General features: G+C 39.3%; 1 protein-coding gene across 11 annotated transcripts in view; it reads right to left on the bottom strand.

Moving 5' to 3' along the window:
• MON2 (MON2 homolog, regulator of endosome-to-Golgi trafficking) overlaps positions 1-22318 on the bottom strand; it is a 154869-nt gene that overhangs the window by 111018 nt on the left and 21533 nt on the right. For 10 of the 11 annotated variants that reach the window (XR_005223612.2, XM_037887571.2, XM_037887588.2 and 7 more), the window contains exons 3-7: positions 19924-20051; positions 18171-18302; positions 3201-3330; positions 2097-2194; positions 962-1087 (exon numbers count right to left, since the gene is read on the bottom strand). Coding sequence is in view for 10 of the 11 variants with exons in the window: in XM_037887588.2 (XP_037743516.1) it covers positions 962-1087; positions 2097-2194; positions 3201-3330; positions 18171-18302; positions 19924-20051 (614 nt within the window). In the remaining variant the exon portion in view is untranslated. The remainder of the gene's footprint in view (positions 1-961; positions 1088-2096; positions 2195-3200; positions 3331-18170; positions 18303-19923; positions 20052-22318) is intronic. The other variant, XM_043548588.1, reaches the window with a different exon arrangement.

Genomic DNA, 22318 nt, shown 5'->3' on the forward strand with positions numbered 1-22318 from the left:
TTTTATTTAGGTAATCCAGTAGTTGAGAAAATGGAAATTAAAACATTGGAGATGATGTTACATGGAAAGATAATTATTATTCTCTGTCCAACTCCTGATTAATTCTTTGATTTTATAGAAAAAAATATATTCTTCATATTTAGAATGCATCTTAGTACTATGAACATATATGTGGCCTAATTCAGAAGTGATATAAATGTTTATGTAAGTTATGTGCTGAGGGAATGGACAGGAAGCATGCAGCAAGGAAAACATGATAAAACAGTGTTTCTTTTCACACTACATTCCTTTTCCCTGTGGTTTGTAAATTAAACTAATCTACCAATACATGACATATACCTTGCTTCTGAATTTGCCCAGTCTCTATTAAATGGATTACTGCAAGGTTATGATTGTTTCCATGCACCAAAGTCATGTAAATTAAAAAATAATGGTTCCTACAGTTTTGTGCAAGAGGGACCAAGTTAGGGTTGCTGTGGGAACAGTGATGCCACAATATATCTTCCATATTCTGAAAGAATAGCTTCAAAAGCATCAAACGATCATGCAGAAGGACAAAAAGTGTCATTGCTTGGCACACACCTTGACAAAGGAAACGTAAGACGAGATTTATGGTTTATAGAGAATTACACATTGCATGTACTTACACATAAACAATCACAAATATATATACATATACCCCCAAATGAACAAAATCAGAGATGTGTGCTCTACACAGAAAAAAGAAAAAGGACAACAACTGTATCTTTTAGGAAAGGAAAAACAGAATGCCAATAAGCACAAACTAAAAACTGTAGACACTTTCAAATAGTCAAAGTTTATCTTACTAAAACTCTGATGTAAAAGCGTGTTAATTTTCACTTTCAGAAGTTATATTTAATAGGAGAGAGGGGCCCAATGGAAAGGATGTTCCCACGAAAATGAAGGGCTCTTCTCCCCACCTGCTTATGAAATAACTTACTTGTAAAAACACTTGAGGAAAATCATTGAGGACTGACTCAAGAAGTTCAAGGCCAAATGTCCGGGTCATTTCTGTCATACCCACCAGCCAGTAAGGAGCATCAGCATTAACCAACTGGCAAAGATCCTGAGAAACAAATATCACATAAGTTCTCTTCCTTCTGAGTAATTAACTATTCTTTTCCAACCTGAAGTTAACTTTCCCCTTAAATATATAAATACATATGTATACATATTAAATACGGGACAAGATTAATATGTTAGGAACAAAAAAATACTGCATATAAATAAGTCTTTTGAAAGCAGGAGTAAACAAAACATCTTGTTCAACAGGTTAGATAAATCAGCAAGCTTCTGACTGCTTTAACACACACTATATTGACCATTTTCATTGTAAACTTCATAGTGTTATTGTAATTGGTAATGCAACATACTCTAGTTTTATCTGGCTTCTAGTATTTGGTTAAAACAAAAATTAAAAAAGCAAGCTCCTGAAATTAGTATGCTTATTGACATGGAGTCATTAGTATAAGCCAGGTCCACATCTTATTTTAAGCATCTCCCAACATTCACCTTATCTTCAGTTTCCCATCACTTCTCCGGGAAAGAATACATAATTGTTGATGATAACCATACAAAAGGACGATATAACCATACAAAAGGAGGACTGAAAACTCTGGGCTCTAATAATAGGCATGATGTCCATAGGATTTCTAACAAGGTGCACTTTTATCATAAAGACGACTTTCATGCGCAAAAAACAGAATCCAAAAGGAAATGTTTAAAAATAAGGTATGTGTTAGTGTAATAGACAAATGTGATAATGATCTATTAAGAGACTATCAAAAACTGAATGAAGAAAATATGATACTATATTGGTAAAATCCTTTTGGTCACACAATTACTATAATCTCTTCAACAATTTAGTTATGCAATGGAAAATTACCAAATATTTAACTTTTACTAATACAATATTCCTTAATATCTGTTGGTAAACACATGACCCACATCTCTACTATAAAAAAAAATAATTAAAACTTCAGCTATGAAACGTCATCTGCTTTTCAGAAATAAAAAGCAGCTGTTTAATAACTCTGCAGTTCTGAGCACAAATCCTAAAAAATATCTACCAATACCTGAAAAAGCATATACGCATCTTTAGCACATGGTTTCAGAGTACTGACAGATCTTCTGTTACTGTTTCCTGGAACTGGTACTGGTTGTTCAATAACATCTGTGTTAAAAAAAAAAAAAAGTTTGTGAACAAAAGGATGTTCAAAAGCAAGTATCTATGCCTATAAGACAAACAGTGGCACAAACAGGTAATTGTTCCACTAATAAGTTTCAAAAATAAAGGTCAGATTTTTATTCATTACTACTAATGAGTATTCCTTTAAAATAGGCGTTCCTTAGTCAGTTACTTCATATTCACAAAATTTAGTTAAAAAGATATTTACTCTAAATGATCTAAGACTAAGTTATATAAATATACTTTTATTTATGATTACTTAAGATACTATTTTAACCTATTTTCTTTTGGAGTAACAAGATTAACAGGAACACTAGAGTAATTTTTTTTCTATTACAGCCATGCTAAGAGACCCATGGTGAGATTCTGTGCTGTGAAACACCGAACTCACGGCCCGAAGAAGGAAGAGACATGGTAACTTTAAGCCACCTTTGTGCTCACCCAATTCTGGGCCACTCCACAGCCTTCCAACATAATGTAGTTTTAGGGTTCTTCCTAAATTACAGCAGCCTGTCCCTAGCTGCCTACGAGTCACTGAACTACTCAATCTCCACAGTTCTACCTGCTGTGGTCCTGCCACAACCTGGCCATCTTACTCCCAGCCTCCACCCAATGACTGCCTTGCAAACCCTAGCCTTAAGGCTGTTTTCTGTAGTCTCTGCATTGGGGAAATTCTGTCCTAGCTTTTAGAGCTTTACACCACTCTGGCCTGTTTATGCAATATAAAGGGACTGGAGAGGGCATGAGGATCTCATCATGAATCAGGATCAAGGATGCATTATATTAGATTCTGCGAAAACACAGGGGTAAAAGTGCATCCCACCCAACAAAAGTGAATGAGCTATGCCTACGATTTTTGCAGCATTTAGAAACTGTGTTCTTCAATATATTTATATATTTCAGAATCCTAACAAGGTAACTATTTCTGTGTTTTTAAATACAGCTCTAGAAAACAGGTTAAAATACACATAAACAAAAGGAAAACATTTACCTTTGTATCGTTCGTCTTCAGAAACCACTCTCTCAAAAACGACAGTAACTACTTGTCGCACTGTAGCTGCGGCAGTGTTATTTGTGATATTATCTTTTGTGAAGTGAAGTCGAAAGCAAAGGACAATTGCCTGCCAAACAATTTCCAGTTAATACAATGTATATTTTTTTTTAGCTAAAACTAATAGTTAACCATAACATTTTTTCCTTTAATAATTTATCAAGAAGATACCTAGAGATGACTTTTTTATTCTTCTTTATATTGAAAAGCTGAACTAAAGTTTGATACAAAAAAGATTTCTAGATTGTGCTGTAAAAAATTATTTTCATTGCTCCAATGGCCTCATGGAAATTAGACAGTAATAATTAAATTCTGATTTAGATGTGCCAATGAAGGCTGTAATAATTTTACAGGCAATTCAGATACAATAAGTGACCATGTAAAACATAATTTAACACTTATTCCATTAAAATAACTATGTTAAGAGGACATTAAGGTTATATGGTTAGTCACACACAGGTCAGGAAATGCCAAAGCTAAAGAGGTATACACAACCTTAACTCTGCCCCCTCTCGAATTAGTACATGGTCTAATTATATGATCACACATTCCTCTAAGGCAATTAATTACTTCTCCCTATGGTTCGTATTTTAATGTTATAATCACACTATACGGTAACAAGTTGGTTCCTCTTTCAAGGTGCTAATACCTCACACAGTAATTATTATAGTAATTCACAAGATGTTTCTCACAGAAATACACTGAGTTGCATTAATAGTACATATTTTAATAATCTTTTTACTATGTATTTTATAGAGAATTTCTCATTTGTATGACATAAGTTGTTTTCTCCTGAAATAATTCATTTTATAAATAAATGTACTAGTGTATGTTTTTGCATTGTTGCACTTCAACCACAGTAACATTGCAATATGTTGTAAGTTTCACAAATATATAAAAACATTGTTCAGCTTTCTCTTTCTGTAATTGACTTATGGAGTCTGTTTACATGGCACACACAGATTAGTACACAGTACCATAAGATACCACACATATATAAGTTTCCAGAAACTACTACCTGATACTATTTATTTTTTTAATTAGACAGCACTAATGGTAATGCCTATAGTTAAGGCTGCCTAACATTTTCCTTCATGAAATTAGTGTTTTAATTACTTGTAACTTCCAAAACTTCAACTGTTTAGACTGAAATTTTCCAAGCTGTGTCTACACCTTAGGCTGAATTTTTTTGCTGGGAACATTTTAGCAAAAACAGTTCAGTCACTTCTCAGAATTAGGTTAAGGAAAAATACATTGCTCTGTAGAGACTTGTTAAGAATTTGGCAGCTATATTCTGTCTGTATTGAGCATGCACCAGCCAAAGGCCGAGCAAGCTCTTCCCTGCAATTGCTCTTTTTAACTACTAGGGGTTGCTGCGGTGCCACATAACGAAACAAAGGAGGGAGACTTTCTTGCAGCTGCTCGCATGCTTCTGCTGCTGGCGGCACCAAAAAGGAGGAGGAAACTACTTGTCTGGAATGAAAAGGGGTGAGGAGGTGGGGGATGCAGAGAGGCTGGTGAGAGAAGAGAGAAATGAAGAAACAACAGGACGTAGGCAGGATGAAGTGTGAGGAATAAAGAGAGACAGACGGCAGGGTGAGGAGGGGTGGACGGGGCAGAAAAAGGCTACTGGAATACATGTTAGCAGCAGAGGAGACAGATGTGTTAGACAGGGAAAGAAACATCAGTAACTACTATATAATGCTCCCTCCCAGAACCTGGAATAGAACCCTGGGTTCCTGAGTCTCAGCATTCCTCTGCTACCTAGAAAACAGCGTGAAATCCAATGGCAAAGTGCCTTCCCTGCCCCCAACCACCCACCCCATTTATTGTATCATCCACAAAAGAGAACAGCCAGCTACTGCTATCAGTTACTCCACTCTATTAGCTCTAGTGATACAGGTCTGTGCATCTAAAGATTCCAATCCTGCCAGTGAACCATGTGGATGGCAGTATTTCTCCACATGATAGAAGTTCTGTTTTTTTAAGTTGTGTGAATCCACACATGCTTTTTTTGTTTTGTTTTTTTTGTTTGCTGATATTTAAGACTAGGAAATTACACAAGAAGACTTAAACTTGTAAAGTCAAGCACTCGAAAGTTAAGAAATGCCAGAATAAATGTTGCCCACACAACCTTAATTTGGGTCCTTTGTGCATATGCATTGCTGAGATAGTATACAGTTATTTAATAAGAGACTATTTTTTCCACTGGACCCTGCCTCACTCAATGCACAGGATGGAGGATGTTCATTATTCAACACATGGCATGGTATATTTACTGCATACCATCCAAATTCTATACGGAGTAGAGAATTCTTAATTTCCTCACAGACTTTTCTGTGGCGCCCACCACAATGTCATCTCACTGCTTCACAAACTTTAACGAACTTCTCTTCACAATACTCTTAAGAGGTAGGGAAATATTATCCTTATTCTATAAATAAGTAATAGGCACAGAGAGATTAAAGCGAAAAACATTAACAATGTCCACTAATTTTCAGTGGCAGAGACCAGGACAGAATTCAGTTTTCCAGGTTGGCATTCAACTGCCCATACTTCCAGACCATCCTTTCTTTTCCCACAATCACCTGCTTGATTTAACTACTCGTCTTCCAAATTCAGCAACAAATGAGGTACAGGTTATACAGAAACAGCTTCATGAACTACACAACTTTAATTCTCTGAGCACCATCCATCCTGTACACTGAACGAGATTGGAGTCCCACGGAAAGCACAGTAGGTGATTATATACAGTAACTCCTCACTTAACGATGTCCCGGTTAATGTTTAATTGCTGAAAGATTACAGAACATGCTCATTTAAAGTTGCGCAATGTTCCCTTATAACGTTGTTTGGCAGCCGCCTGCTTTGTCCACTGATTGCAGAAAGAGCAACTCATTGGAGCTAGCTGGTGGGGGCTTCAAACAGGGTGGACTGGAAGGCCCCCTATCAGCTCCCCTAAGCTCCCTGTGCGGTAGCAGCCCAGCAGGCTATCAATTGCCAGGCAGTTCAGCTGTTCCTTCCCCCACTGCCATGTGCTGCTCCCGTCCTCTGCCTTGGAGCTGCTCCCAGGAGCCTTCTGCTTGCTGTGTGTGTGTGGCGGGGGGGGGGGTGGGGTGCTAATGTCAGGGCATCCCTCTCCCCACATATGCTTTCCTTTCACTTAAGGATGGCTAAACCATTTATGTTCATAGATATAAAAATATCCCCTTCCAGTAGAGACCAAGCACAAAAAATGTCAACCGGGAATGTTAGTCCGATAAATCTGAGAGGCTGAAAACAGTAGGTTATAACAGAAAATACTGTGTAGTAACTACTGCATACAGAGATGACTAGTGCCTGCAGATAATAAGGGGGCAGCTTAAGTCACGGCCCCGTATAACCCCCCTCCACCCTCAGCAGCCTCTCCCCGCAGCTCCCAGATGTTTGCTGCTGCCGCCTTGTCCAGTGGCCACAGCTCCCAGCTTGCCGGCTCCAGCAGCTGAGGTATGATTTTTTTTTTTTGCGGGGGGGGGGGGGGGGGGGGAGGGGGAGGGAGAGAAGAGCCACACTATATGACAAGCTGGGCCAGCAAACCCTGGCAAAAATCTTGGGGGGAGACATGTGAACCAACATGCCTCCCCATGCATCGCCTATGACTGCATATAGCTTTTTCGTGTTAAATTCACACAGCAGTTTAGTTTCAGTTTGTGGAAAATACAGAATGCCTAACTATTGTGTTCCTGATGCAGCATCTAACAATCTCTTCTCTTAAGGGATTTCTGTTTCCCTACTAATGACGCTGCTCTGGTCAAAACAAGATCTCTGACTGACAAAATTATACAAGGATAAAGCCCATTTTGTAAAAACAGGAGAACTTCTGAGATTGTATCTCAGCTTCCACAAGGAAAGACAAGGATGCGAGAGTTAGACATCAGAAAAGGAACTCCTAAGGCCTGCTGTCTTTTGTGTCTCTTACTCCTTCAGCAGAGAATGAAAAAACTACGAACGCAATAGCAGAGAAAGGAATAACTAAGTAACATTAGACATACTGATGTTAAGTGAGGCAAGAGTGGCATGCCCCACAAAAAGAGTTATTAGTAAAGTCCCCCCAAAGGCTGGCTCAGAAAAATTTGTCTTGTTAAGACTAGGAGAGTGATTCAATATAATGTATTCCTGCAGGGACTGCTATGCTGTTGCATTCAATGTCAACCAAAAAAATAACATCCATATATTTAGTGAAGATGCTAAGGGCACACTTTAGCTCCAACAGTAGTGACTCTCTCGTCGTACGACTGCTTCTGAACTACACTGTATGTGACTGTTTTAGGGGAATTTGAAAAGGATTCTAATAATTTTGACGCCCCAGAAAAATCTGACACTGGCTAGATTAACGTATGCTCTGCCTTCAGAGCATAGTGAGGAGACGACAATTCAGAATGCTTTTTATAATACTATTTAGATGGAAAATGAAGAAAAAAAACCTTTAAGGGGAATTTTGGTACACAGAATTCCTCAATCCAAATTTTGCCAGGACATGGATCAATAGACCTATTCTTGCAAAAAGTACCATGAAATTAAGATACAAGTGGATCAAGACCCTCATTTTTGTGTCTCAGTTGAAAGGTGGCATCAACACAGTGCATCTTTAAGTTATATTGTAATGTTATTTCAATTCTAACTCAAACAAAAATGTGCCACCAACACAAGGGCTATTTAGGAAATAGGTTTTTTTGGGTTGCCTCCTTTAAAACACTAGTCAAGATAAACTCTTGGTGCATTGGCTGTGATTTCAGAGCTCATGGTGTTGTGCGGTCTAGATTTCTCTGCCCTGAAAATATCCACACATGCACAAGACTACTGGATTTAAAGCACTAGGTTATTATTCATGGGAATAATCCTTTTTTAAAAACCACTTCTGGGTCTTATAGTGAGGAATTTCTTATTATGGAGGAACAGCAAAAACAGATGAAAAAAGGAAGCTAAAATAAAACCAGTTAAGGTCCAGATGCAGAGGAAGAAGGAAAGACTAAAACAGCAGAAACCAGATTTTTTTTCGTTCATCCACTGCATTGTACCAAGTGATCAGCAAAAAACAAAACAACAAAAACACACCAAACCCTTTCATTTTGTAGGTAAAATCTTCTGGCCGAAGTCACCTGTCATGATAAATATGCTAAACAGTATTTTGTTAGGAAAAAATATTCAAATACTAAAACTTAGATGCTAAGAAACAAAATTCTTATTCTAAATACCAATATTAAACTGTTTTTTCATGAGTGCTTGCATATGTGGCAAAAAGCAAGAACTTGATCCACTGGTAGTTTTACATAGTCTACCCTTCCTCCAAGTCTAGAGTGGTATTTAAAGTGTCCTCACTGCCTTAGGCATCAACAATATCTGTCAATACTAGCTTTGTGTAAATTAGTTTTGCAGGAGACTTAAGCCTTTCCAGTGACTGCTACATGAGCTACCTTTGCTGTCTTACAGATATTTGCCACTGCAAGGTTAGCCCCTACTAAAAGACAGTAAACCAATGAAATAATAATGCCAAAACCTCTTTGCTAATGGCTATGGACAAGTCTGTCTCCCGCAGGTCAATCAACATAGACACTAGCTTGCTTACTACTTTTCAGATTCTCAAGCTTCACCAATTCCAAGGCTTGACTTGCAGTGAGAAACCAGTAGCTAAAACTTGAACAAAAGCAAAAAACAGCTGATATGGAAGGAGAAGCTGCTGAAAGAGAACACCCGTGTTTTGAACATGAACAAAGAACGGCATATATTCGATTGCAGGAACGAGAAGCTAAGGCAAAAGTGGACAGACTTAAGCTCCAGCTCAAGAGAATAAAGGAACAACAGGAATTGATTCATCCTGAAAAGCCAACTTCTCTCAACAACAAAGATGGGGACAGAATATATCCAGTTTTAACAATGTTGGTATGTTGTTTGACTCTAAGGGTACATCTTCACTACTTGCTGGATTGGCAGGTAGTGATCGATCTATCAGGGATCGATTTATCGCATCTCAACGAGATGCAATAAATCGATCCCTGAATCATTGCCTGTACTCCACCTCGGTAGGAAGAGTAAACTGAGTCGACGGGTTTCGCTGAGGTCTGAGTGAGTCAGTAAACTGCACCAACGACCCTTTAAGCGTCCAAATGCACTCTCTACCACCATTCTGCACTTGCTCAGCCTATAGTTGAAAGGCTCCTTACTACTGTCCAGGGTGCCTATGTACAGCTTCATGAGCCAGGGCATTAAGGGGTAGGCTGGTTCCCCAAGGATAACTATAGGCATTTCAACATTCCCAACAGTTATCTTCTGGTCTGGGAAGTAAATCCCTTCCTGCAGCCATTTAAACAGACCAGAGTTCCTGAAGACATGAGCGTCATGAACCTTTCCCGGCCATCCCACGTTGATGCTGGTGAAAAGTCCCTTGTGATCCACCAGTGCTTGCAGCACCACTGAAAAGTACCCCTTGAATACCCAGTACTGGCTGCCCTGGTGGTCCGGTCCCAAGATAGGGATACGCGTTCCGTCTATAGCCCCACCACAGTTAGAGAATCCCATTGCAGCAAAGCCATCTAGTATGACCTGCACATTTCCCAGAGTCACTACCTTTGATAGCAGCAGCTCAATGATTGTGTTGGCTACTTGCATCACAGCAACCCCCACAGTAGATTTGCCCACTCCAAACTGATTACCGACTGACCGGTAGTTGTCTAGCATTGCAAACTTCCACAGGGCTATTGCCACTCGCTTCTCAACTTGAGGGCTGCTCTCCTCTTGGTATTCTTGTGCTTCAGGGCAGGGGAAAGCAAGTCATAAAGTTCCATGAAAGTGCACTTACGCATGCGAAAGTTTCGGAGCCACTGGGAATCATCCCAAACCTGCAACACTATGCAGTCCCACCACTCTGTGGTTGTTTCCCGGGCCCAGAATTGGCGTTCCACGGCATGAGCCTGCCCCATTAACACCTTGATCTCCAAATTGCCAGTGACCACGGTTTTAGCGAAACCTGTGTCCATGTCCTCATCACTCTCGTCACCACGTTGCCGTTGCCTCCTCGCCTTGATTTTCAGGTTCTGCATACACTGCACGATAATGCGCGAGGTGTTTACAATGGTCATAACTGCTGCGGTGAGCTGAACGGGCTCCACACATGCCATGCTATGGCGTCTGCTTGGGCAATCCAGGGAAAAGGGCGCAAAATGATTGTCCGCTGTTGTTTTCACGGAGGGAGGGTTGACTGACAACATTTACCCATAACCACCCGCGACAAATTTTTGGCCCCATCAGGCATTGGGAGCTCAGCCCAGAATTCCAATGGGCTGCAGGGACTGCGGGAACTGTGGGATAGCTACCCACAGTGCACCGCTCGGAATGGCGACACTTGCCACGGTACTGTGGACGCACACCGCCGAATTAATGCGCTTAGTGTGGATGCATGCACTCGACTTTATACAATCTGTTCCCAAAAATCGACTTCTGTAAAATTGGAGTAATTTCGTAGTGTAGACATACCCTAACATCACTCTTATTAAAGCAGATCCTGTCAGAGGAAGATTACTTCACAAATAAGAGCGTGAATATTGTAATCCTGTATGAGTTTACTGTAAGTGTGCCTTTAGCCAGAATCCATCTTGAATGGAATGGTGTTAAACATGAAGTTATAGCTGTTGTAAGAAAGTTTCTGCTTAAGGATCTTTTGATTGGGGATGATATTAAAACTTTGTTCAGTCAAGTTGATGACATAAACCAGTCACAGGAAAGAAATAATCCTGAACCTGTGTCTATTAGGGGCAAGGGTTTGCCCATGGAGGGTTTCTCCAAATGTCTGTCTGAGGAAGATGGCTGTGTCTGTGCAAAGAAGCAGTGCATATGTGGAAAAAATTCTTAAGTGTCTATCTGGTATCTCAAAAGTGAATCTGGCGTTAGATAAGGCTCAGGAAGATGTTTCTCTGGAGAAAATTAAAATTGGTGTTCAGGTTAAAGCCCTAACTGAGGAAGGTGAGTGATAAATTGTTGGCTAGTAAAGTTTGGGAAAGTAAGCCTGACTCAGGTACAAGTGATGTACTTAAAGTAGCTCAACATAATAAGACACTATTTGTGGAAAAACATCAGTTTATCCGTTAAGGGAGGGAAAGGCAAAGAAAGTTTAGATGAGCACAGACAACTTTCTGAGCTGATGGCTTTGTCTAATCAGCAGTTTGGGAAGGCAAGGTGAGTGAAACATGAGTATCCCTATACCTTACCTGTTACCAGTGTGGAGAATTGTGACAGTGAAGGAAATGTTCCTGTGTCTGTTAGGGGTAATGACTTGCCTATGAAGGGAGCTACTCCAATATCCAAGCAATTGTCTGTGAACAGCTATGTGTGCTGGGACAAAAGAAAGGATATCCCAAGCTGTTTGTCTGTTAAAGGGGAATGTTTCTCCAGCTCTTTTCTGTCTGTGTCTGTTGCTAGTGTATTGCTGGGTAAAGATATGACAACCTTGTCTGATCAGGGTGATATCACAGCCAGGGCACAAGAAAAGCACAAAGGTGATTGGACTATGTTACCCACTGACAGTGTGGAAACTTTAAACAAGGAAGAGAATGCTTCTAGTCTTGTGACTATGAAGTCAAGCAGTTTACCTGAAAGGGGGTTTTGTGAAAATCCTCCTGATGGGACAGAGGCGTTTCTGGATTTAAGTGAAACCCAGAAGGAGTCTGTTGTTGCTCAGGAAAATGTTCCTTTCGAGCAAGCCCTAGGTGAAAAGGGTAAGAACAGAATTTCTGTAAAAAATGGGTTGTTGCTCAGAAAGATTCCTGAGGAGGAAAATCTTCAGGGTAGTTTTCGGACGGGTATGGAAGTGATTTGATTGATCTGGGTGAATCACTGTATAGAAAATGCAACAGTTTGTTTGGGAGACTTGTTTCAGTTCCTAACTACCAGAGTCTTTCACAGGTATATAGATCCACTGACTTTGTTTTACAAAGACCCAGTGTGAATAGCTTTGAGAAGGTTTTAGAGGAATGAACATTGTTAGGGAATTTAAACAGCCCAATAAGCTTAACCAGCTCGTTGGGGAGACAATGTTGATGTAACATTAATGTCTCCATGTTGATTCTTTAAGTAAGCAGTTTGACTCAGCTACTGAGGAAAGATGAGGTTACTGGGTTACACGGATGCAGGGGAGAGCAGGCAAACTCATCTCTAGATATTTTGGATATGACTTGTAGTCTCTTAGTGGACATGACATCTGATTCAATGTGGAAGCAGAGGTTGGTAATGGAAGGACAAAAGAACCTGGAGTCTAACATGCTAGTGAAAATGGATGGTATCTCTTTAGGACAGCAAGCTCTCTGTGGTGGGAGTGGGGAGAGGTTGCTTCAAGACCAGAAGAAGGGGTTCAGGAAAGATTTCTTTCAGGATGTGGTCCCCATCAAGAATGGGTTGTAACTGTTTAATGATAGCCCGTATGGGTTCTGGTGGGGTAGGTGACAGCTAGGTGTGTGTGGATGGACGGTTATTTCCCATACTGAAAAAGGTTCTTGTGACGCATGGCTAGAAAGGGATAAACATCCTGCAAAGTAAATAACCCAGCCAGACAATGGATTCTGTTACACAAGAGAGAGTTCAGATTTTGACCCTACTGGACAGGGAGGAAGAGAAGGATTAGACCGTGCAAATAAAAGCCACAGATTAACCCTAAAATACCAAAACACCAAGGAAGTGGTTAAATTGAAAGCTTATGCTAACGAAGATGAGGAACTTGCTAACGACCAGGATCCACCACCTCAAAGTGGTGCCAGACTGTCAAACCAACAGATGCAAAATGTGCAGACATATCTCAACTGTGATCACAGAAGTACAGGATTGGAAGAGTCCTCAATAGGTCATCTAGTCCAATCCCCAGGACTCAGGGCAGGATTAAATAATAACCAAACAATTCCTGACAAGTGTTTGTCTAATCTGTTCTTAATAAACCTACGAGGGAGATTACACAACCACCCTAGGCAATTTCTTCCAGTGCTTAACTATCCTGACAACCTAAATGCAACCTAAATCACCACTGCTTCTTGTCCTACCCTCAGAAGTAAAGGAGAAGAATTTTTCACCCTCCTCCTTGTACTTTTATGTACTTAAACTATTTTGTCCCCCCTCAATCTTTTCTTCTCCAGACTAAACAAACCCAATTTTTTTTCAAACTTCCCTCATAAGTCATATTTTCTAGACCAGTGGTTCTGAAACTTTTTTTCGAGGACCACTTGAAAATTGCTGAGGGTCTTGGTGGACCACTTAATGATCTTTCCAAATGTTGTTTGTACCGTTAGCTAACTATTGTAAAGCACTTTGGATAAAAGTGCTATATAAAAAAATCCCAAAACTTAATAATTAACTTTTTTTGTTCTACAAATAAAAGCACACAACGCATATTTTAATATCAGTAGTCTTACCTTTCTAATGTGATGGATGTGCCCTCTCTCCCCCAAGTTGGGGCTGGGAAGGAGGGAGGTCTCTCCCCCACCACAGCAGCCACAGCGCTGAGGCTGGGAAGGACGGCTGTCTCTCCCCGGCAGCCGCAGCCCTGCAGCTGGGGAAAGTCGCCTCTTTCGCTGGCTGCCGCAGCCCTGCATGTCCCAAATCATCTCCCCCCGTCCCGCTTCTGACTATTCCTGCCTAAGTGGAATACTTTGCATTTGTCCTTACTGAATTTCATCCTATTTACTTCAGACCACTTCTCCAGTTTGTCCAGATCATTTTGAATTTGAATCCTATCCTCCAAAGCACTTACAACCTCTCTTAGATTGGTATCATCCACAAACTTTGTAAGTGTACTCTCTCTGCTATTATCCAAATCATTTATGAAGATATTGAACAAAACCGGACCCACGAATGATCCCTGAGAGACCGCACTCAATATGCCCTTCTAGCTTGACTGTGAACCACTGACAACTACTCTCTGGGAGTGGTTTTCTAGCTTAGTTGTACATCCACCTTAGAGTAGCTCCATCTAGACTATACTTCCCTAGTTTATGGGACAGTATCAAAACCTTACTAAAGTCAAAATATACCACATATACCACTTCCCCCCTTATTCACAAGGCTTGTTACCCTGTCAAAGAAAGCTATTACATTGGTTTGACATGATGATTTGGACAAATCCATGTGGACTATTACTTATCACCTTATTATCTTTTAGGTGTTTGCAACTTGCTTATTAGCTCCATTATCTCTCCGGGTATTGAAGTTAAGCTGACTTGTAATTCCCCAGGTTGTCCTTATTTCCCTTTTTTATAAATTGGCACTATATTTGCCCTCTTTTAGTCTTCTGGAATCACTCCTGTCTTCTATGAGTTTTCAAAGATAAATGCTAATGGCTCAGATATCTCCTCAGTCAGCTCCCTGAGTGTTCTACGTACTTCATCAAGCCATGCCAACTTGAAAACATCTAACTTATCTAAGTAATTTTTAACTTGATCTTTCATTATTTTAGCCTTAAATACTACCTCATTTCCACAGGTATTCACTCTTTTAGATGTGCTATCACTACTAACCTTTTTGGTGAAAACTAAACAAAAAAAAAAGTCATTTAGCATTTCTACTATTTCCACATTTTCTGTTATTGTCTTTTCCGCCCTCATTGAGTAACGGGCCTACCCTGTCCTTGGTCTTCCTCTTGCTTCTAATGAATTTGTAGAATGTGTTCTTGTTACCCTTCATGTCTCTAGTTAGTTTAATCTTATTTTGTGCATTGGCCTAATTTTGTCCCTACATACTTGTGCTTTTAAAATATTCATCCTTTGTAATTTGACCTAGTTTCCACTTTTTATAGGACTCTTTTTTGAGTTTCAGATCACTGAAGATCTTCTGGTTAAACCAGGTTGGTCTCTTGCCACATTTCCTATCTTAAGCAGCGAGATAGACATTATTAAGGGCATAAGAGCAAACTCTTTGAAAAACTGCCAACTCTCTCAAACTGTTTTTTCACTTAGACTTGCGTCCCATGGGATCTTACCTACCAACTCCCTGAGTTTGCTAAAGTCTGCCTTCTTGAAATCCATTATCTTTATTCTGCTGTTTTCCCTCCTACCGTTCCTTAGAATCATGAACTCTATCATTTCATGGTCACTTTCATCTAAGCTGCTTTCCACTTTTAAATGCTCAACCAGTTCCTTCCTATTTGTCAAAATCAAATCTAGAACAGCCTCTCCTCTAGTGGCTGTCTCCAGTGCTTCCCAAGAATTGGTTGGATAATCTGTGCCCTGCTGTATTATTTTCCCAACAGATACCTGGGTAGTTGAAGTCCCCCATCACCACAGAGTCCTGTGTTTTGGATGATTTTGTTAGCTGTTTAAAAAAAATAAGCCTCATCTACCTCTTCTTCCTGGTTATCCGACCTACAGTGATTCCTACACCATGACATCATCCTTGTCTTTTACCCCTTTTATCCTTACCCAGAGATTTTCAACAAGTCTGTCTCCTATTTCCATCTGAACCTCAGTGCAAGTGTATTTATCTTTGATTCTTCCCTTTTTTGTCCTTCCTGACTTTCTTTTCTACAGAATCTCTTGGGCAGATTTTCTGCATCATGCAAGAGCTTTGAGTTGACAATCAGTTTCAAGAAGACTGTGATCATATACCAAAGGGTGGAAGAACCAGTGCCTGACATTACTCTGGAACGTAAATCTCTTTGCATCGTTGACAGCTTTTGCTACTTGGGTTCTATGATCAGCAGGAATCTTGACCCTCAGATTGAACTAACAGAATTGAAAAAACAGCTACGAATTTCAGGCTATTACAGAAAAGTGCATGGAATAACAGCAAACTATCAACTAAGGTGAAGATGAGGATCTATGAGACTTGCATGCTGTCATTCCTGTTCTATGGTTCAGAAACATGGACAACATATGCTAAACACATCAGGAGACTGAACAACTTCCCACTTTATTTCCAGAATCTTACACAGGCATCTCATGTGGAAGACAAAATACCAAACACAGAAGTGCTGGAGCAGGCAGGATTGACACACTTAGAAACTACTATCAAGAAGAGGAGGTTGTGATGGCTCGGTCATGTCAGAAGAATGGGCAATGACTATATCCACAAGAATATTTTGTACAGTGAGATTCGAAACGGCTCTAGAAAGTGGGGCTGTCCTTTATGATAGTATCACAATGTGTGCAAAAATTATATGAAATTGTTCAGTAGCAATGTAGACAGTTAGGAGGAGCATTCAGAATTCCATTCACTCTGGAGGGAACATCTGGCACTGGTACAGCTCAGCATGAAGTGGCTTTGATCCAGAGGATAGAAGCAAAGTGAGAAAGAAGAAATCAGCGTGCTGTAATCTTTTACTCCAACTCAGACAACACATGGATCTGTGAAACTTGTAACAAGCTGTGTTGCTTTTGAATTGGGCACGTCATCAATAAGCAGATTCATCAGGCACCTGACTAGATTTGTTTTACACGTACACCATGATCCAGTGGATCACCAGTTAGCTGAGCAAGCTGCACCCATCTATACCAATATTCCAGTCGTGTTATCCCACCTAGTCTCTGATGCCCACTATATCTCAGTTGTGTTTATTCAGGAAAATCTAGAAATATTAGTGTTTATATTCCCCATAGTACTGATGATCAATACTACCCACAACACATTTTCCAAAATGCATGGGTCCTACACATGCTTATCACCACATGTGGTGTACCTCATCCATGCTCCAGTAACAACTATGTGGGTGAAATGAGACAATCACTGTACTGTCAAATGAACTCACACAGAAAAATGATAACACACAAATGCTTTATCACCTGTGGGCGAACACTTTTCACAAAGCAACCACTCCATATCTGACCTCTCAGTCCTCATCCTCAAAGGAAAGTAGAACACCACCTTCAAAATATGAGTCTAGGAGCTTAAATTCATAACTTTGTTAGATACTAAAAATCATGGACTTAAAGACACTGGATTTATGTCTCATTGTAACAATGTGTACCCCACTAACCTTTCTTGGTCCTATGACTGTACAGGTGCTAACCGTCTGCTTCACCATGAATGGTCTAACTCCTCGTCTGTTCTACCCTTCTATTTAGCTGTGACAGTCTGAGTACCTCTCCCAGACCTAAAGAGCAGCTCTGTGCAAGTTTGAAAGCTTCTCTCTCTCCCCAACAGAAACTGGTCCAATAAAAGTTTATCTCACCTGCCTGTTCTCTTAACATTTATTCTGGTTTTCCTCATTTCAAGCATGTGTACACTCCTGCCCCACTATCAAAATTCTGCCAGCTTCTTTTCTTCTGAACTTTGCCACTGATGTTACAACTACCAATGAAGAGTAACTGATAGTGGACCACGCTTACTAGATTAAGGCAAGTCATATTGCTCCCAATGTTGCTTTTTTAAATAATATTCTTTTCTTTTAACTTGTTTCAAATATTAAAAAAAATACATGTTATTTGATATCCTACATATGATAAAATAAGATTATTTAAAATATGCAACAGATTTCAATTTCTAGTACTCTCACCAGCAGAGTATACATTAGGGTATCACACCAAGTAGTAGCTGCTGATCAGTTAAGCCTGTTAGTTACAATACACAAACAGACAGTGGCAGAATATTTCATCTTGAGCAACTCACTTAACTTTTCCATACTCAAGTTTTCCCTTCTATGAAATGGGGATAATATTACTCTCCTCCTTGGTAAAGTACTTTGCGATGTTTGAATGAAAGATTCTTTATAACGATAAAGCATCCTTTTGTGCTCACTTACCAAAAAGTATTTTTATCTTTACTAAAGGACTATATATTTCAACAAGTGTTTGCAGGATCAGGGCCTGTGTTTCGGAAGCAGGTACGTTCCTTCAGTGGAATTGATTTCGATAAGTAAGTTAGTATGTTAAAATAAATACCATAGTTGCATAAACAAATTCCTACCTTGGAGAGTGCTTCATCATGGACAACTGTATTGGTTGTTAAAAGTACTAGAACTGTCTGAAGTAACTTAAGTTCTTCAAGACTATTTTCCATCAGCTGCCAAAGCATATTAATAATATTTCCAGCTGCAGCCTATGAAGAAATAATTTGATATGTGCAATTAAAATTTTACATACTTTGTATTTAATACCATGATTACACATACATTTAAAATACAGCATTCACATATACTATATGAAATTCATTTTTTTCTACAGCCTTATAAACACACAGAGAATATAATACTAATTTCTTTGTCACAATAGTCCTGGATAGCAAGAGACTTACGTGATCAGTTATCTTCTATTTAAGGCATGTATTTTAATCATTTTGTCAACCTGAGTGCACACTTCATATTTCAACCAGAAGCACAACTTCTCTTAGAGGAAGAGACAATTCACTACAAAGCTAATTTGGCTATAAACTTCAGTGACCTATATATGCAAGAAAAATATGTATATTACTCTGTCTAAACACAGCTTTGTATATATTTTTAATACATATTACTTTCATGGACTGTTTGACACATACAGTAAAAAGCAGTACTACTAGATGTTAATGTGTTTAAGATTATGGTAACAGATGTATGTTATATCATCAAACAGGCACATGGACCTGCATAGGGCCTGGAGCCAAAAGAAGGTAAAACTATATGCAGAAGTACAGATTTATCAAACCTGCGTTAGTCAGATCCTCTTATATGCATTTAAAACATGGATGCTGCTTAAACAAGATGTTGGGAGGCTGGAGACATTTCATATGCATTGCCAGCAGCGACTACTGGGTACAAGATGGTTTGACTTTTTCAATAATAGGGATGCATCATTGAGAACTGGCATCAAGATGACTAGAGTCATCATTGGCCACTGACAGCTGGCTCTTTTGGGTCACGTTGCCTGCCTTGGAGACAAAGTCTTCGCATATCAAACCTTGATGATTGGACTTGAGGTCAGGAAAGGACACTGCTGAGTCACAGACTGGTGGCAGTCACGCCATTGCCCACAATTAACCTGCACCAGATCAGTAATAACCCTGGGGAGCTCATAGATGCTGGGAATAAAGCTGTGCAGTATGGTCTTGGACACTTGGCGCTACAAACCTCCGCTGTCTAAGCATATTATTGTTGTTGCTTATTATACTGAATTCAAGAGCTATGCAGTTGAAACTTTAATATAATAATATACTATTCATACACAGAGGCAGGCGGAGTAAAGATTACACTTCCATTCTTAAGTGTGGTATGTACCAACTTTTGAGTGCTTAACTGTGCCCTTTTCATACAGCACTACAACCACGTTAGCCAAAACAGTTTTTCAAATCAGCCATTTTTAATCATGTAAAAAGAGGTCTTCCTGGGTTGTGGCATTGATTTCTATGGACTATGTCAATATAAGTTTGGCAACAGTGTTTCCTAGCTAACGGCTGCTGAGCCATCTAAAGAATCCAACTATTATAATGGATTCTACAAAAGAATACCCTTTTATTTTTATGTACTTTTCCTTTGCCTCCAACGTGGGGGATTGGATTTTGACTGATATTTGAAACTCAAAAAAAAAAAACAACATTTTCCACCCAATTATATTCATTTTAATATACATACATTTGTTTCAGCTTTAGAAAGCAGTCTTATAATAGTATTTTTATCTTTGTTAAAATATTGAATACTTCAAATATTTCAATACAAGACAATATTTTAATATAACATCCATCTTACCTCTGAAACAACTTCATGTGACATAAGTCTCTGTATGGCTGCTAGACACAGTTGAGTAATCTTTGGTTCCTTTGTTCCACAGCCCATTAGAAATGGCTGAACTACCTCTGAGCTGTTCTCTTTCAATGCTTTTGAACAGAGATAAGGAAAGTTGGTCAACTTTTAACAGTTTGCTGATTTGAACGATGTAAGGCAAATACTTGTTAGTCATAATACACGTGATCACTAACTGTTACCAGTTATTCAAATCCTAAACAATAACAAAACCCAAAAAGAATCTCCAATCTTGACATTTATGGCAGATATTTTTAAACTGGGGAGAAGCAATTGGATTAAGGGTGAGAGAACTGCCCGTACTCTCCTGAATACTTGACCTGCGAATAAGCTTCTTGTCCTATCCTCTCTTAACCCTTCCCACAGTGCTCTGATCCCCACATCCCCTCTTGTCCTCCTCACTCTGCCCCATCTTAGTGCATCTCCTCATCTTTGTCTTTCTTTCTTCTTAACCCTCAAACTTCTTTCTATAGTGACTTTGATTTGTCCATGGTCATAAACCTCTTCCAATCTTCACGAAGCCCTCTCTTCCCCTTTGGGCTCTGCAAGGAGTTTCAAATGTGCAATCTCCTCAATCTGTTGGATATCCATATATGGAGCAGAGCTTCAAGGAGGTGCTACATGTGTAGCACAAAGAGATGTATACCAGTGCAGATAGAGTGGGTGGGGGGAAAAAAATCAAAGCAATACTGATCACCAACCACCAGCCCCATAGAGTGTGGGGGGAATGACTGATCATTTAGAGCCCTCAATAGGACATTCACATAAGGATACACTGAGTTTAAGAAAAACGAAAGTTAGTCGTTGTACCGTAGCTCTCATACGTAAAACTTATACTTGTGCTATGATGGCAAATAGCAGACATAAACAGCTTTTTATTTATGTAAAACTCAAAGAAATTTGGAGTATATGTGAGAGTTTGTTTTGTTACTCAATGTTCCAACAACTGATTGGAAAACTGACATCAAATTAAGAGCAACAAAAGAGTATTTAAAAGCTGAGGCATTAGCCTCTTGACTAAAACATCTCAAAAAAGGCCTAAAGGAATGTTAAGTGTCTGCTTCCATATATATATATATATATATATATATATATATATATATATATGTGTGTGTGTGTGTGTGTTTTTTATATATATATATATATATACACATATATATACACACACACACAAATATGTTATATCTGTGGACTTATAAAGGATCAGCCAAAGTGAATATATTAAACAAATCTGCATTCTATAATGGCAGTTTCTTCAGAGCCACTACAGTGTAATATAAACAATTTATCGACAGATATACAGATCTGGATATTATAGATCCAATGTTGAAATCTTATTTAAAAATAATCGAACAGGCATCCCTGAATGTGTATGAGCACAAACCACTTTTTAATCCTCAATATTTTGGCTGTAAAAACAAACAAACATCAGAATTGAAAATTAGCCATAAAACTCTGTTTTAAGCAAAACAATCTGATTTTTAAGTCACAGGAACACAAATTTGCAGCCAGCACTAGCACTCTTCTGCTAAATGTTCCACGGTTCTCTAACAACACGGGTTATAAATTATTGATCAGTGAACTGAAGTGCTTTTATTTATAATTTTCTCCCCACAATTGTCACTGAACTCCAAATGACAATTAGATAAGAAAAATATTGTAAATTTATTCCATACACACAACTCCCAGTAGAGTCCTGAAAAGGAGTCAAGAGTTGATAATTAGGAGAGAAGGATAAAAAACTGAAAAGGTGGTGGACAGCCTTAATACAATATCACGCACGTGGTACATTTAAATAAAAAAAGGGTAGGTCTATGCTTATGTCAGCCTGTAGAGTGCAGGCTCTGCATGCCCAGTTAGCACACAAACAATAGCATTGACAGTGAGGCACAGCTCAGACAAATAATGAACCCTATATGCCTGAACCTCTAGGATATATACCCTACACAGCTCTCTCCACATCCAAGCAGTGCCTCTCACCTCTACAGTGCTACTTTTAGTTGCACAGCATCCTGCTGTCTCCACGCTGCCATTGTCTTTCACTGCCACATGGAGCTACACACCACAGTGAGCGTGAACGAAGCCAGCCTTTTACAGCAACATGTAGCTACACGTACCCTACGTGCCACTGCAAGTGTAGACACGGTCTAAGGAAGTATTTTATCCTACTACAAAGGTCAATCTATCTTGATTTCAGTGGTCCATCTGTACTAAATTTTTGTAGATGGATACAGATAAATAATTAAAAAGTGTTTTCTCCAAGTTATCACCAAAACCAGAATCTGGGAGATTAACTCCCATTTTAAAAGCGACAGATAGAAATCCAGTTGCATCAAGTTCC

Source organism: Chelonia mydas, chromosome 1 (assembly GCF_015237465.2).
Source record: "Chelonia mydas isolate rCheMyd1 chromosome 1, rCheMyd1.pri.v2, whole genome shotgun sequence".
In the NCBI taxonomy this organism is placed as follows: Eukaryota; Metazoa; Chordata; order Testudines; family Cheloniidae; genus Chelonia; species Chelonia mydas.